The sequence below is a fragment of the Cupressus sempervirens genome, chromosome 3, assembly GCF_028749045.1.
Source record: "Cupressus sempervirens isolate cs-2001-9-10 chromosome 3, ASM2874904v1, whole genome shotgun sequence".
NCBI classification, from domain to species: domain Eukaryota; kingdom Viridiplantae; phylum Streptophyta; class Pinopsida; order Cupressales; family Cupressaceae; genus Cupressus; species Cupressus sempervirens.
Genome location: NC_143120.1, coordinates 434,373,492 through 434,390,938, shown reverse-complemented (window position 1 = coordinate 434,390,938; position 17,447 = coordinate 434,373,492). Strand labels below are relative to the sequence as shown.

General features: G+C 32.5%; 1 protein-coding gene and 1 pseudogene across 1 annotated transcript; both read right to left on the bottom strand.

The window, feature by feature from the left end:
- Positions 1-10,148: 10,148 nt before the first annotated feature.
- LOC149566900 (G-type lectin S-receptor-like serine/threonine-protein kinase At2g19130 pseudogene) lies at positions 10,149-10,726 on the bottom strand (annotated as a pseudogene).
- Positions 10,727-10,763: 37 nt separating this feature from the next.
- On the bottom strand, positions 10,764-12,631 carry LOC149566899 (putative inactive G-type lectin S-receptor-like serine/threonine-protein kinase SRK). Its single transcript, XM_089816563.1, has 5 exons — positions 12,603-12,631; positions 12,339-12,418; positions 11,851-12,179; positions 11,509-11,723; positions 10,764-11,442 (listed from the first exon to the last, which is right to left on the bottom strand). Exons 1-5 carry the CDS (start codon positions 12,629-12,631, stop codon positions 10,764-10,766), a joined length of 1,332 nt encoding a protein of 443 aa, XP_089672689.1.
- Between the last annotated feature and the right edge of the window lie 4,816 nt (positions 12,632-17,447).

Genomic DNA, 17,447 nt, shown 5'->3' with positions numbered 1-17,447 from the left:
AGCAACCAAAATTGATAGTGTGAGGAAGATACTAGAGAACATTTTCTCTTTGTACATCAAATTATGCAATCCAACACTCTTCACACAAGAAATCAAGAGCCACATACTAAGTTTGGAGAGTCATATACAATCATCTTGTATAACTCTACCAAAATCTCTAGTCCAGAGTGAGAAACATATTAGGAATCTCCTGAACTCCCAAAGTTAGTTAGCACTGTTACATATAGATGAAGCAAACCTCAAGGCAAGACTAATCAACATCCAATCTATTGTGACACCACATATGGAGATACTGCACAAGGAACTAGCCTTTGCTGAAACCCTCATGAAGAAAGATCCATATCGTTCTATTCATGAAGGCTTAGTCCACCTTACTGTCAACCTGGCCATCTAAATCAAATAATTGGAGGTACCTCGTGGTATTTGGGGTGCTGCTTTGAAAACCATGCTTGAGGTCCATAAAACATTTTTGGACAAACTCACTATAACTGTATAACTCTTTGACATAAGTGTCAAAATGGGAGAGATAACAATTTTTTAGGGAGATAATATTTTTGGGGAGCAGTCAATGGTAGAAATAAAGTACATGGATAAGTCAATACAAGTCTACTTAACAGAAGAAATGATTTTGATTCAAATATAGAACAACACAATCAACTTAGGGGGAGTTATTGAATTTTGAGGTATGTCTAATGAGTCAGCTTTTTTGCAAAATTTTCAAGTTTTGAAGTTTTGTATGTAAGTGGATGTTATCTGAGTTATGCTTGAAAGGGTAAAGGTTATTCATGCATGACCAAGTATTTTGCCACTCATGTCAAAGGGAGAGATTGTTAATCTCATATTCATTTTCATGTATGAGTGACAATATACTTTAGTCATTTACTTAGTTCATGTCGAGCACAAGTTTTCAGATAGTATATGCTGAGTGAAAAATATTTAGTATGAGCTGAGTAACTAGTAAATGTTGAGTTACTCAAGTGCTTAGTAGATATTATGTGCCAAGCTATTCAGAGGCTGAGTTACAACATTGAAGTTACAGTTGATGCCCAGCATCAGGGACTTCAAGTGTCAAGTTACATAGTTTTGACAGTTGTTTGTAATAGCACAAACTTCTATGTAAACCATTTTTGGGCTGACTTAAGGATTTTTTTATGATCTTTGATGATAAGGATGGATCTTAATTGTGAACACCTATGCATGCTTGAGTAAGTACTTAAAGTGTATGCCACATATAATATTTTTGACAACCAAATGAAAAATCATCACATCAATTATATTTAGGAACATAAAGTTAATAATTTGAAGTGCAACAATTTCAATATTTGATCTTTAAATTTATTTTTAATTGAAAAGAGCACATGTTAAATTTTAAAATGAAAGAAAAGTACATTAAATATTAGAAAACATAATACATGATTTATTTCTGTTTACAAATACTGTTAATTACTTAAAGTCCCTATTGCAATAGTTTTCATATGTAAAAGTAAGTACTAATAATAATAGCATCTACTAGCAAATTATAAATATTAAAAGTTATTGAATTCAATACTAATTTAAGTTGAACATAATACATGATTGATTGCTTTGTGAGTTCTATTGTCTAGTTAAAAATTCTTGTTCAATAGTCTTTAAATTACTTAAATGTAACTATCTATATTAATAGTATTCAGTAACAAAATAAACATATTAAAAATAATTAAAGTTAGATGTCAATTTAAGCTAAGCATAGTATACGTTGATATCACAAATATATACATACTATTGACTAATTTTTTCTACTTTTAAATGTAAGTGTTTATAATATAATTCTTCTAATAAAATAAACATATTAAAGACAATAAAATTTGCATGTTAGGGTTCACCTTGCAGTGTGACGGTGATGTCATGAGCCTCAGTTGATTGAGGTCTTGTGTTTGAAACTCCTTGCCTGTTGTTTAAAATGTGTCCCACATGTGAGTTGTTGCCTTCTTTGCACATTTCATGAGGTGTCCTGCTATTTTGACCTTGCGAGCCTATTCTGCTTCGAGCCACTACATTGGGCTTTCTTTATTCTACACACTGTTGCACCTTGTTGAGATGGAGTATTGGTCATTTGTGTTGGGAGATATAAGGATATAAGGCAGTGTCTGTTTATTGCCTTGGAGGGATAAGGAGAAGCTATGGAGAGATAAGGATTAGAGTGATAAGGGATCATAAATTTCTTGATATGATGTGACGTATTTATTGTGCAATATTTATTTACAATGTGATGAGGTGTTAATGTCTTCTCATTGGATTATATAAATGTAATGTTCTACAACAGCGATGCGGTCCCCTAGATGTGATCCCAATGTTCAATAAATTTTAAAAATAAAAATAAAAAATAATGTTACCTATCAAAAAATAAATAAATTTATATGTTAATTTAAGCTTAAATATTTTGTCTTAAAGACTTCACTATAGAATGCAACATGCTAGAAAAGTATATTATTTAATTAGATATAATAATAATAATGTAAAGACTATTTATATTTTATGATATACATTTGAAATCAAAAGAAAGATGGATTCATTATTAAATTTCATTATAAAAGAGCTCAACATACTTTTCCCCCATTTTGCATCGCTAATTTATTTGCAATAAAGAGTACAGCTGAGGTGAAAAAGAAACACCTCTTTGACTCCTATGCATGTCAAGAAATTTTTTTGACGGCTGTAATTAATCGCTGAATAAAATCAACAACTTTAGATAATGTCAAGGAGCAAATAATACATAAAACTATAGCCAATTTTAACGATTAATTTTGTGTCTTCAACTTTTTAACTATGGATTTAGAATAGTACAATGTTATATTTATTATTATCTATTACCAATTAAGTAACCGTTTCTCTGAAGACATTCAGTATAGAATCGGCCCAACTTTCTTTGATTAGAGCGGTAGAACCCTTTAACATTTCTCATGTAGAGTACAAACAGCTTTTCCAAACTTCAATAGAAAGTTACAAATATAGTCTTTTTCAAACCCAGCCACCATGATTTCTTGCACACATAGGGCATCCATGCTATGTGTACTTCTTGTTATGGGATTTTAGAACCCTTGTATTCTGAAAACAAGAGGATAGGGGCTTCTGATGATTATACAATCTTTTAAAGGACATTGTGCACTTCAGAGGCTTTATCCCTGTTGGCGTTTATTTACCTTCTTCTATCCCTGGTCTTTCATCGACCATATCATTATAGCCATCATGGATCACTTCTTCAATACAAATGTTATCTTTTTTTCCTTTTTCTGGGAAATGTTAGAGACCTAAACTATCAATTATAAATTTACAAAAGCATACATCGTTTTACAGAAATGAAAACAGAGTACCGGTTAAAACTGTACAACATAAAAACTCTGAAACTGACCATAAGTCTTCAACTAAAGCTGTGAACTGGGGCAAAAGGTCTTCCATATATTATACATTTTGGAAGACTTAAAAACATCAATTTCAAAAACTTTGCTAAATGGATTAACAGAATACCATTAAAACCCTAAACAAAGAGCAGCATATATTGAATAAAATTCTCAGGAAATCCGAGAACTATCACAAAATTCTCTTTGACTTCTATGCATGTCAAGAAATTTTTGTTTCTCAGATTTGACGGCTGTAATTAATCGCTGAATAAAATCAACCACTTTAGATAATGTCAAGGAGCAAATAATACACAAAACTATAGCCAGATATGATTGCTGACCATATATTTAAATAACTATCTGGTCTAACTCAAAAAATTGTTGTCAGATACGATTGCAAACCATATAGTCAAATAAGATCTAGGGAGTAGGTTTTTTTTTCTGGGTTTTTTTTGAAATTATGGATCTTTAATTCGTTGATCTTATTCAAAATAATGGGCAGATGAGTGTAGATCATATAGTCAAATCATAAATTTGAGTAGATAACTATCACATCTATGACTAATAAAGGTATAGTTTCTTTTATCATTATTCTTTAATTCTTAATCTTACAAGTGATAGCCAAATTTGGTCGCAGCCTATAGTCAAATCACAACATGAAGAGAAATTGGTAGTTATCTTCTTTTTGTGACAAGAATGTCATTTTTGAAGATAAAGAACACAAGTTTTATTCTTTAATTTTTGGTTTCACTCAAAGTTGTAGTCTATATGATTGTAGACTATATAATCAAATCATAAAGTCAAGAAAGTAGGTAGATAATTGTTTTCAACTCTATAACATCAAATGTAACCAATGATAAGGAATACAATTCTTTAACCTAACATCTTGATCTCAGTCAACATTGTAGTCTAATATAGTTGTGGCCCATATAGTACAATAAAATAAATCAAAGAAGCAAGTAATTAATTCCTGTTACCACTTATCTTGATGTTAGCTAGACCTTGTTGAATGTCAAACGAATCAATTTAAACCCCACTCACCAATATATTAGTCACCCTCAATATTTGAAGATACATGCATTTATTGAATAACCATATTGTAAAATGAATAAAATTCAGAAAAGGCAAAACAAGAAATAACAATAAGATTTAGATGATGAGGCAGATGGTGACAGGGGATTTTGTGGATATGAATTGGTCTTGGTGCTGCTTTTCCCACTTATTGGGTTAATGTTTTTCATTTTGGACAGCCAAAACTCTATTTTGAGTTTAGAAATATGAATATTTTCCTTGTTTTTTAATTCTTTCTTTTTTCTCCTATGCTTGATGGAGTTTAATAGATGTAGTATTCTCTCTGTTTTTTCTAACACCTTGACATTAGAAACAAGAAAATATTCTATATTATTTTGTCTAATTTATTCTTTGAAAAATAGTTCTATTAAATTATTATTCATTAAAATGGATGCAGATGTGTGAAAAAATGAAAGATAATTTGATAGTCAAAAGATAAAAATATCAAGATTGTATTCCATTGAATTCACTTGGATTTGTGTTCAGTGATTCTTACATTGAAATATTGAAGCTATATATTAGTTATTATTTTTGATATGCAAAACTAACTATGACAACAACTTTTAAGAAGCTAACAACTAATTAATTATTTTATTATATTTAATCTAGCTTAAGAAGTAACCCAATTATTGTAATATGCCAATATTCCCCCCTTTATTAAATTAATCCAACAAGATTAGTGGTTGCAATGGTTTCAAACTCAACACTTTGAATACTTTGATGAAGCACCTTCACCAATCCTTCTTGCTTCCATTAGTGGATTTCTTGACCACAAAATGTAAAATTATTTGCACACCAAGAGTGTTTCAACTTCCCCTGCACAATGAGACACATCTCCTTGAAGTTCAATATCTCCTCTGAGTGTTTACAATTAATCCTCTAGTGCTTCTAAACCACTTCTTTAATTCAAAGAAAAATTTGCAAGGACCTACCATTTACAAGATACAAATAAGTTGCTTCTCATGCAACCCCTAAATGAGAAGTTATCTCAAGATGATAGAAAACCTCTTTCCATTGTTGCCACAAACCTCTCATTGATTTTAATATTATTTATCTATATGACTCAACATTAAAATAACTCATAAATATTGATTCATTAAAATCATCTGAATCTTTTAATTCACAACATGAATGACCATAACAATATCAATTTACAAGATCAATTTTACAAAAAAAAAATCATGCATAGGATCATCAAATTCAATTAGTAATATTTTTTTATAACAAGTCAAATTATGATTAGCTGCCAGAGAAAATTGTGAGTATTTAGGATCAATGAATTTGAATCAAAATCTATAGATTTGAAATCTTATAATAATACCAAAGTTAAGTTCTAGGCTTCAGTAGCATGTCTCTACATTTTAGAATGCATTATCCCCTTTTATTGTTCTAATTGAAAAAAAATTATTAGTACCATTGCTATCATTATAGCTTGCTGTCAATTTTGTATTCTAGCCTAAGCATAGAGAATGGAATCTAATGAGTTTAAAACAAATGTACAAGTAAACTAAAGGGAGAAAACAACATATAAGTTTGAAACAAACCAGAGGTGTTATTTTTTATGCTAATATTTATGGTTTGAACAACATTAGTTTCTAGAAGTCTGTTAAAAATTCCTCCACCCCAAGTTCTAGCCTCCCAATACTGTAGAGAGTTGTTCCATATGAGCACAAATTGTTTGGTCCTATATGAATCCTATGCCAAGCAAAAAAATCTCCTAGAGCAAGATCCATTAAGTTTTTCCATGAAAATAGTTTTTCATGATGACCATCGAATACCATCCCTATGTAAGATTTCAGAGCTAGATTTTGCATAATAGATTAAGGATCTTACTAAAAAGTAGAAGACACAAATTGCAGATAAAATAAAACAAAATAGAGATGTAGAATCAAGAATAAAGTTCTATTAATCATTATATTTTACAAGATGTTTGCAAAGATATAGGAAATTCTTAAAGAAAATATGTAGAAAATGTCAAAATGGAACTAATGATATAAGTTCTAACTTGGCCTTAAATTGTAGTGTACAACATTGAGTTTGGATGGTGATTGTGATCCAAAATCTATGGACTATTAATCAAAATCCCCTCTCCTACAAATTTTTTTTTAAAGAATGATTTTGACTAATACATGAAAAAAACTGACAGTTAAAATAATGGATCAGATTTAAGTTGAAATTAATCACCAACATCCCCCCTTGATTCTAACTTTGGGAAAATAAAAATATAAAGAAAAAAGAGATGAAAGACTTAAAATGCAATGGGAATAAAACACGCGCTCAAAATAGATGCTAATTAAAAAATAATACTACCATACTATAATTTCATTCACTTGAAGAAGATCTCCAAGAAAAATAGAAAAGAAGATAGATCCCTAAACCATGCATAGTTGATGAAAGATGTTTGAAAATGTGTGTAAATGGTGGTGCATGATCTTCAAACAACATTCTTCCCTTTAGGAAGAAACAAAATTAAATATATATTAATGAATTCTCCCCAATCATTAAAGGAATATATAGGAAGAAATCTCAAAATGTATGATGCCTCGAAAAACTATACCATAGTCTTGATGCAGATCTTGAAATAGCTATAAAATTTTAGGAACTAATGGATATCATTATAAAAGGACACATTTATCTCCTTAGAAAATGAAAATATTGTGCAAATGTATCCAAACTTGTATCAATCTATAAAGAAGGTTCATCTAGACATAGAAGAAGAGGGTCACAAAGCTCCATCACAACAATTGAAGAAGAATTAATGTCATCTAAGAGAAGATGTATATAATCAATACTATCATCTAGATCTAAAATGAGGGATTATACAAAGAAAAAATACATCCTTGATAGAAATCAATCCCAATGAACTAAATCTAGAAGACACAAATTATCCTACTGCAAAGAATCATTGGAAGTTGTTAATGAAGCAACAATAATCTCTAGAGAAACAACATGAGCATCAAGGTTTTCCATAAATTGATCATCCAAGAAAGATTTATCCACACAAGATGTAGCAACCAAAATCATAGTATCACTCAGACAAGAATGTATATCTAAGGAATCATCACTTTCAAATAAAAAATCAATGTCTCCATAAACTTTTGGGATGATGGTCAAAGCAATCAAAGGGCACTCTGTGTACTTTATATGGTATAAAATATTCTCAGAAATAGTAAGCTATTTTAATCCACATACAATATCATTACTATTGAGCCCTGTAATTTTCTATTCACAATCACTTGGCTCATAAATGTGTCCAAGGAGTCAGGGAAATAGATGTTGCCCAAGGCAGTGATTCTCTATCCTATTTTTCCAAGACAAATAATTCTTTGAGGTTAGTTTGACAACAAGAGGACTAAAATAAATACTAGGCATCACTGATCTCCCCCAAAATGGAACTTCATCTAAATTTGTGATTACAAAAATAAATAGATTAAAAACCCTAATCTATCGAAAAAAAATCCATTCTAAACAAGATTAGATCAATGCTTCTTTTTTCTATTCTCATGGGCTTTGGTACCATGTAAGATTATGTAGCTAGATCTACATAATAGATTAAGAATCTTATTGAAAAATGTAAGGAACAAATTGCAGATAAAAATAGAGACAAATAAAGATGTAGAATCAATAATAAATTTTCATTAATCATTATACTTTAAAAGATGTTTGCAAAGATAAATCCAATGCTAGAAGAAGTCATGTAGAAAACATCATAATCGAACCAATGATATAAGTTCTAATTTGACCTTAAACTGTAGAGCACAGCTTAAGTTTGGGTGGTGCTGGTGATTTGGAAAATCTATGGACTATGAATTGAAATCCCATCTCACACATACATAGATTTAAAGTATGAGTTTGATTGATACTTGAAAATCAATTGATAGTTAAAATGGTCGATTGAATTGATGCTGAAATTAATCACCAACACCTACAAACAATGTATCTATAGGATGAGCTCAAAACTTGGCCAAACTATTTAGAGTTATTGCCATTGTCTTGGTATAAGAAATTACTAGAATATAATAGCACAATTTGCAATACCTTGGTTGTTCCTAGTTGACAAACCAAATAAATATTCCCTTTTCATCCAACATAAAAAAATTACCCGCTATTGATTGTGTTGGATCTTGATTTAACAAGATTGGAACCACCCAATAATAAGAACAAATATACCTAGAGTGTAGCTACTTCCCATATTCAACACACTATTAAGACATCAAGACCAACTATAATGCTAAACTCCTTCACTTTAGGCTCTGCAAAACCTAGGAGGGTAGACCATAGATTCCATTATGTTACCAGTGCAAAAACCATAAATCTGAATCTATATTAATCAGATAAAAAATCCAAATCCTTCTATGCTTATGCAATGAAAATGGCATGAAATGGCTAATAACATGACCTATGAGATTCACAAGCTAAGTGCAAGTATCATTTTTAGCTCTACAGCATGAAAGGGAAAAATATTTTGATTGTAAGTTGGTTATCAACATAACCCACATATGAAACAACAAGATGCATGTAAATCATATGACTCATCAATGCCTTATCCATTGGGTATTCCACAAATCACAACATACATCTAGATATTGGTGATCTATCCATTTGTTTTGTGAATCAGCCATCTATGTTCAAACTAAATCTCATTCTCATCAGATCCTTCCATGATATATGCAACTCTATCAAGATACATCAAGCATTTACTTGAATCTTTGAATCAATGGAAAAACACATCAAAACATACAACTCTAAACTAGTTGCAACTAAGATCTAAAATCTTTGATCACAAACTACAAAAGATTACAAATAATAGAGATAGGAGACAACAATTAGAATGAAATTGATTTCATTTGTTTCTTCTATTCATTTCTTTCAAACAAGTACATTAAGATGCATGCAACTAACTAATAAAACACCTAATAGATCAAAATTAAACATTATAACTTCATTATTGTTGTTCATACAAGAGACAATACTAAAGAAAATGGTGGAATCACAAATATGCAACATGTCCAAAAAATCTAGAACCAACATGTCTTTGACCCCTATAATACAGTAGTGAAGGAATTTACTTGAGAGAGTCAACTAGGTCAAAGTTATTCAAGGTCAATATATCAAAATACATTATAGAATAGTAGAAAAATAGAAATATCCATTCAAAATAATATTTAAATTAAGAAAATTTATAAGAAAAGTCAATGATAATGAAATCTAAATATTTATCAAGCTTTAAAAGGTTTATACGACTTTCTAAGATATAAAATATTAACATGCACAAGTTTATTGAAATAGATATACAAGATATAGTTAAGTAACATTTAAGGTTTAATTATCTTTCTCAACATGTTAGACTGTATTTTTCCCTATTCTAAATACATTAATCTAACCACTATATTCGCCATAGCTAAATTGTTCTTACTACTATCATTGCTAACTGTATTACCATTGTCATAACTACATTATTCTAACTGGTACCATTGCCATTGTTGTAGCTGCTTGTGTCACTTCCGTGTGTTGGCCTGAGCATAGAGCTTGGAATCTGCGGAGTTTGAGGTTCCATTTTTCCTTCCAGCATCTATATCACTTGCCTCATGCTTGGTCTCACTTCCTCATCCTCTTGAATGCACAAAATTGCTGCAACACATGCTCTTCTTACCTCTTCCAAGTCTGCCTCATCTGCAACACCCTCCTCTATAATATTAATCACGTTCCCTTGGCAAATTTGAGTTCTAGCCCATGGAGGAAATAAAATTTACTTGAATCTTGCACATTTAAGTCTAGATTTCTTCGTCCAGAAATGATTTCAAGAAGAGTCATACCAAAACTGTGGACATCTACCTTAGGAGTGATGGGAAGACCAGAGATCCACTCTGGAGCCAGGTATCCTCTCGTTCCTCTTGTGGTCGTTAGCACACGGCTGAAATCTCTACCTATGAGCTTCGCCAACCCCAAGTCAGCCAATTTTGGTGACATATTACCATCCAGCTGAATGTTTTCAGGCTTAACATCACAGTGAATGATGTAATCTCTGCATTCCTCATGGAAATAAAGTAACCCTCTTACAGTACCTAGTGCGATCTCAAATCGGGTCTTCCAATTCAGTACTTCTCGTTTATTTTTAAATTTATCTGTGAACAAGAAAGACTTGAGAAAGTCATTGGACATGTAGTCATAAATCAGCAACGGTTTCGACCCTTCTCCACAAAACCCTCATAACCTGACCAATTTGACGCGCTATATGTTTCCGACAGAACTGATTTCTGCTCAGAATTGCTTCTCATCTTGTCTGGAACCCTTCATCTTTTTTACAGCCACAATTCAACCGTTAGGTAGATAGCCTTTGAATACTGACCCAAATCCTCCACTCCCCAGCTCAGACTTGAAATTCCTTTTTGCAGTTTTCAACTCCTTGTAAGTAAACATTCTCAGAAAAGGGTCTGAGGAATCTGCAGGCCTGTCCGTTAATTGTACCTTATGTCTCTGCCAAATTAAAAATGGAGAGATAACCAGAGCAACGGCGAGTACACCAACAATACCTGCAATCACTGTGCCCACACTACATGTGCGTCTGTGTTTCTTCGAAAGTTGACAGGCACCTACTCTAATGAAGATATTTAAACTGCTTTTGGATGGAGTAGAGTTGCGCAGGTTGAGCAAATCTCCGGACCAGATTTGGTATGAGGGACCTGGAGGAGGGTTGAAAGCAAACGCGGTGCACGAACAGTTGCTTTGGCAAGCTTTCTGGAAATCTTTGTCTGCGGATATTGCAGGGTGTGAGGATGCAAAATCTTCAGGCAAAGTGACACCAAGGTCGACGAATCGGTCAGTGTTGCAGTTCAACGGGCTCGTCCGAAAACAGACACTGGAAGCCCAATCTTCCGAGAGCCAGGCGAGATTGTCTCTAGGTTTGAAGCTCTCCACGCAGCTGCAGAGCTCAAGATTTCTAGAGTCACAGATAGTGTAGGCACCATAGGCACCATACACGGTGCATGCATCTCTAGGCACAGACCAAGAAAGAATCCATTTACCGGCAATGAATATTTACACTTGCACTTGTCTAGACCTGGTCATTACGCGACGCGCGAGTGCATTGAAGTGAGGATTCAACGTATAACTTTCCAACATTCCTGAGCTATTACTTATAACGCTGGTGTTGAGATAACATTTGTCTGCAATCTCTGGAACTCCACTGTAAACTTTGCCATCCCGAATCCTGGTCCCCCAATACTGTACAGAACTATTCCATAGCAGCACAATTTTCTTTGGCCCCAGATGGATCTGTGCTTATAGAGAAAAGCCCAGGAGCAGGATCGAATGAACTTTTCCAAGAGAATATCTTTCGCTGTCCCCCGCAAATCGTCCCTGGCAAGGAGGTATCTACAGGATTATCCAAACTCTGCTATACAATTTGATATTTATCGTCCTGATTACTCAGTATAACAAAATTACCAGAATCTAACAGCATAGCTCGGGATGCCTTGTATGTAGTCTTGACTGACCAAATAGATGTGCCCTCGGCATCGAACACTGCCAATCTACCATCTTTTGACAATATGAAAATGCCAGGCTGGTTTCTGGCGGGAGTCTCCCTGTTGGCTACCCAAACATAAGTCTTCTCTGGAATTTGGGCGTACCAGATGCCAATATACCAGTTGGTTCCATTGGTGCTGAAGAATCCCAACTCAAATGTACCATTCTTTGAAATAATTGTCTGATTTCCAGTGAGAGGCGATGCTGGCATCAAAAGAACAACTTTAAAATAAATTTAAATTTAAGGTACAATTGTAAAATAATTTTTAATTTAATTTTAAAAACAGTAAAATGCTGATTGGATGCTGGCATAAACATTGGCCTATTTGAACTTGAAGAAAATGCTGAGGATCAAAATGTTACATCTCGCAAGTCCTGCCTCGCATTTCAAAGGATTTAGAGATGTCCGTGGTAGATGGTTGGACTTAACCGGCACGGCCAGCCTTAAACATCATATACTAACGAAGAAATTAAGCTTGGAAAAAGTAAGTCAAACTTTGACTATTTAACACTTTTACTCTAGGAATGAAGCATTAGTGTGTGATGTTTAAGCCATTCGAACTAGCACACTCGAAGCTTTGACTGCTTCAGTGGATTGGATGGGACCTCCTCATTACTTACGGTCACCGTTCTCCATCGCCGTGAGTTCCGTTCATTTACTCCTGCCTATGTTTAAATTTTGAACTGTTTATCCCGCCCGCTGTATAAGACAAAACTTAAATGGTTTGCATTGACAAGCGTGTTCTTCCCGCCTATGTTTAAATTTTGAACTGTTTATCTCTATCACCAAAGTGTGAGGTTCGGAAAGAGATATGGACATCTATCAAACAAATGTAATGGAAGAGGGAGATTTTCTATAGACATATCTGCAAATTGTGGAAGCCTCACTGTAACCTGTACATATTATGAGCTCATAAATTGTTTAACATGATGCCTCAAATATTTTATTTCTCATTGAACGTAATCATTGTAGGCGATAGATAGTTTTTAGTTTTTTGCAATGATTCGTTAAATTTCAATCACATATAATTTGTCGATGTGAAGACATCCTTCGACATCTTTGCCAACATCCTCCCTCCCTGTGACAAATTGGGAGTTTTGGAACGAGATATGGTGACGGCAAAGACGTCTCAAACCAAAAATGATAGAGCCCTGCTCATTTGCAAGTAAAATAGTGTCTCAACCCTTCGCTACTAATTACGGTTCAACAAATTTTGACATGGGAAATGCTGGGCAATTGAAAAAGTTTCATCATGGCAAAAGCTCAAAACTCGTTGCAAGCATCCTCCTTATCTATACCAAAATGGGAGCTCTCAATCTGTCAGAGGATCTAGAGAAAGGAATTTCATCAATTTTACAACTACAACTATGCTGATAGACGTGTATGTAAATTGTTGAAGCATAGACACCTATATTATCCCTTTTTGAGATTATGTGCTTGGATTTGCTCCTATTTGGATATTTAGATAGTATGCTATATTCTAAATTCCCATCTCTTGGTAAGTCATAACATTTATCAATCATCCACGAAATCTAATACTCATGCTATCTTTTTCAAGAATAAATAATCCATGAATCTTGGTACTTTAATGCCTCTTTTATCACGGACATTATATTCAAATTTCCCTCCATTTACATAACTTAATTGTATGAGTTCTTTTTCATTCCTCACTATGAACTCTGAAACTTATATGTCTTGCCTTGGTCACTCCCACCTACTTTCTTATATAGTATAAAATGCTATGGATTACTTGATAAGGCTATGCAACTACTATATCAAGGCTTTTAGTGCCCAAATATTACTTATCCCAAAAAAGTGAATCTAAATAGACTAATATATGAAGGCAACTCATATTATATTTAGCATGGTTATGATTTTGAGCCTAATTAAAATTTACATTATCTTATAAAACTTTTCTCTTTTAGTGAATCTTGTAGGCACATTTTTGGATTGAACTCCAATTGTAAAAGATTCATGTATAAGAGAATGATTTAAAAACTATAGAATGTTCCTCCATATATCTTGTAGTACTTTGGCAATAGCTAGATGCAATTTTTCATACAATATTAGTCATGAACTACTAAATATTAGATGTTTTGATTTGAGAATGATGGATTTTCTTAGGTCATGCATAATTTCATCATCTTAAGGCTTCCATATGCATTATGCATCTCCATATGACAATAACTAAAATGAGATTTTAAGCTCCAATCTAATGTGGTAAACAAGAGAACCATCATGAATCTAAGTAGGTAAATTGTCACAAGATCATGTCTAGTATGTCTAGAATCGGTTATTCTATATTTATTCTAAAATAATACTATCTAAAGATGTTGTAATAATGTTATCATTTATTCATAGGGATGGAAAGTTTTATAGTTGTATAATATATGTAATACGCAACTATTTATGTCTTTAAAACCAATTATAGATATGACAATTAAATATACATTGGGTATAAATGCCAATTATTATTTAAATGCTATATTTTGCTTGAAATAAAATCTTTTTTGGGATAGTTCTATGAATTCTCTAGTAATTCTAGTTGAGCACAAAATAAAAGACAGTATATTGTACATGTCTTAGTAATTAGCACAAATTTACCCTACATGATCATGAGGATGACGCATTGTCTTGATTTTAATACACCTATTATTTTTTAAGAGACCTACCTTTATCGTTTAGGGAACATGAATTTGAAAACCAAGTTAAGCATTTTTAGGGATATATCAATTTCAAATTTAATTCAAATGCCTAAGCAAAATAGTCACAAGAATTATATAGCTATTGCCAAATGTGTTTGCACAGATATGGTTGTTGTACAATCATGACAATAAATTTTATAGAATTTCAAAAGCATAGTTGTTAAAATCATGACAATCAATTCATATAATTTTAGTAACAAAAGGAAAATAATAGATAAGTGATAAATATACATAACATTATAGGGCTCTTGCTACAAAATTAAATGCTTGAGAGTTTGGGAAGGAAAATCTGTGTTGCATCATCATCATAGGTTGCCCTTTGTACAAAAAATAAAATAAAAACATTTTATCAGTACACATAAGTGACAAGTATACATCTACATTTGTTTACTTTAAAATACATTATTACCTTCCCCTTGTCAATACATGGTGACTCAACCACCTCATATTTCCTGCTACTAATGGGTGAAACTCATAAGAGAAGAATAAGATGACAAACCATGTATAATGCAGTATAAAAAAAGGAAATTAATGAGTTCATAAAACATTATATCATGGAGGTATCAAGACCAAACAAAATGGTCAAGAATGTGGAGTTGTCCACCTATGTCATATCCTCCTTAGTCATAAGCTTTTTTAAAAGAATCACATACATGTACATAAGTGTGTGGTTGTTAAAATTATTGTAATATAAATATTTATTTTAAATTAACTACGTTGTGACAAATAAAATCTATAAACTTACCATAATAGATGCAATCCATGGCTCTGTTCACCCCTCCTTGTCTCCTACATGAGACGTCTCACCATGAGATGCTATAGTTTCTACAACTACATATGTTGTATCCTCATCCCTAAATACATATTGATATGCATCAGAATCGCTCAATAGATCAAAGCATAAATTATTGCACATAATACTAGTACGAGGTAGACAAATATGTCAAGTGTTCATCAATATACCTACACCAACGTCATCAAAACAAGGAGGTAACATTGACATAGTATAGGTGACCAATATACCACTCAACGTGTGAATAGATCTAGAAACCTTTGATCTATCCTCTACAATGAAATCAAGATGCTACATTAGAGAAAGGGGGAGATATCAGTTTGGGGAGGGGGGGGGCAGGGGCAAGGTGCATTCATAGGTGATGGATTCTTCCATTGTACAAATGGTCTATCCTTGGGATCTCCTCCTCCTATGCCCATGTTGCCCTTTCACAAAAGCAACATACAATTTCCTCAAGAAATAAGAAAAGGACCTCAAATTATTTTGTGATAGTTTATCAAATATATTCATGAGTAATCCCAAAAGTTTGCATGCATTGCTTCATTCAAGCACCATCTTATTGACAATTTGGCTTTTTTAGAGTCAACTTTGAGTCCAGTTTTCAGGTTCACAAATAGGCCAGCCATGCCTTATTTACTCATTTTAAGGACTTTGACCTCATCATAATCTAACCTATCCCTATATTGGGAATGCATCTCCCCACACCAATGAAGAGTATCTTTACGCTGCTAAGTGTCTCAAAAAGAAATCACCAGTTTGTTTATATTGTCTTCTATCAAATCTTCTATATGGTGAGGGTTTTGAGGGGGTTGTGGATCATTTTCAAGATCATTATTTAACGGGGAAAGGTTTTGAGGCTTGTTGGTGTTAGTCATGCTTGGTTAAATTGCTACAAAGTTAAAATAAAAAATTGATTTGATAGATTATAATAAAAAACACAAAAATACTTATGTTTTCATTAAAAAATATAACTTTGAATAAAAAAATTATTAAAAGAAAGATAAAGAAATCAAACTTACCTATGAGGAATTTGATGAATTTTATGGAAACCTAGCTCTGACATTTGAAAATTTTTGTATGCCTAAGACAAATACAATAAAATGTCATTTTTTGGGGAAAAAATGAGGGTAAAATGTATATGGTTTTGTTTGTAAACACATGGGTATCAAAAATCTAATGTACATTATGGGCATTTGATAATATTGAATACTCGATACCTATTAGGTATCCTATATGTATTGATATTTATTTTTTGGTTGGGTATTAGGATTGGTATCGATAAGCTAAACATAATTTATTGAGCACTTTTGGAAACCAAACAAAAGTGGTTATTTTCCATATCGCCAGTTTTTGGCCCCTTATGATCTTGTGTTTAATGACTAACTTGAACATTCACTTATCTTTGACCATGTTGACTAGATCTAAGTCTTTCTATCATTCCCTACATAGAACATGTCTTTATTTTTATTCACCAAAAAATTACTTGAATTCTTCAAAATTTTGGCTCACAAATTCCTATGAATTATTTCATTCTACCCTTTGATCCATTTAACACATTTTCCTTCTAGTCTAGATTCAAAGAATCTATGTCCATTATGATTGCTCTATTGTTTGATCAAAACTAGTTAAATAAACATGTTTGATATCATGAATGATGGGTAGTTCACCTATTGTCCTTCTTGTTTAACTTGTACCTATTGATATCATGTTTACCACTCATATTCCTATTTACCAATATCTTGCAATTCATCAATAATATAACATTTTTCCTCCATGGCTTGATCATTCACCTATTGGCACATTATCTATTTCTCTATTCATCAATTGTATTTTTCACCAATAACCTTAACAACTTCTTATTCATTGTTTGGAATATGACATTACCTAATGTATATCTATTCACCTCTTGGTTAAACCAAATCACCTATATAATGGTTTTCCAATAATGATAACCATATCTTCCAAAATCATCC

Coding starts and splice junctions, on each gene's coding strand:
- LOC149566899 (XM_089816563.1), bottom strand. CDS start 12,631: ATGAACGGAACTCACGGCGATGGAGAACG. Junction 12,419..12,602: donor ACTCACGGCGATGGAGAACG/GTGACCGTAAGT, acceptor ATGATGTTTAAG/GCTGGCCGTGCCGGTTAAGT. Junction 12,180..12,338: donor CGAGGCAGGACTTGCGAGAT/GTAACATTTTGA, acceptor TTTTGATGCCAG/CATCGCCTCTCACTGGAAAT.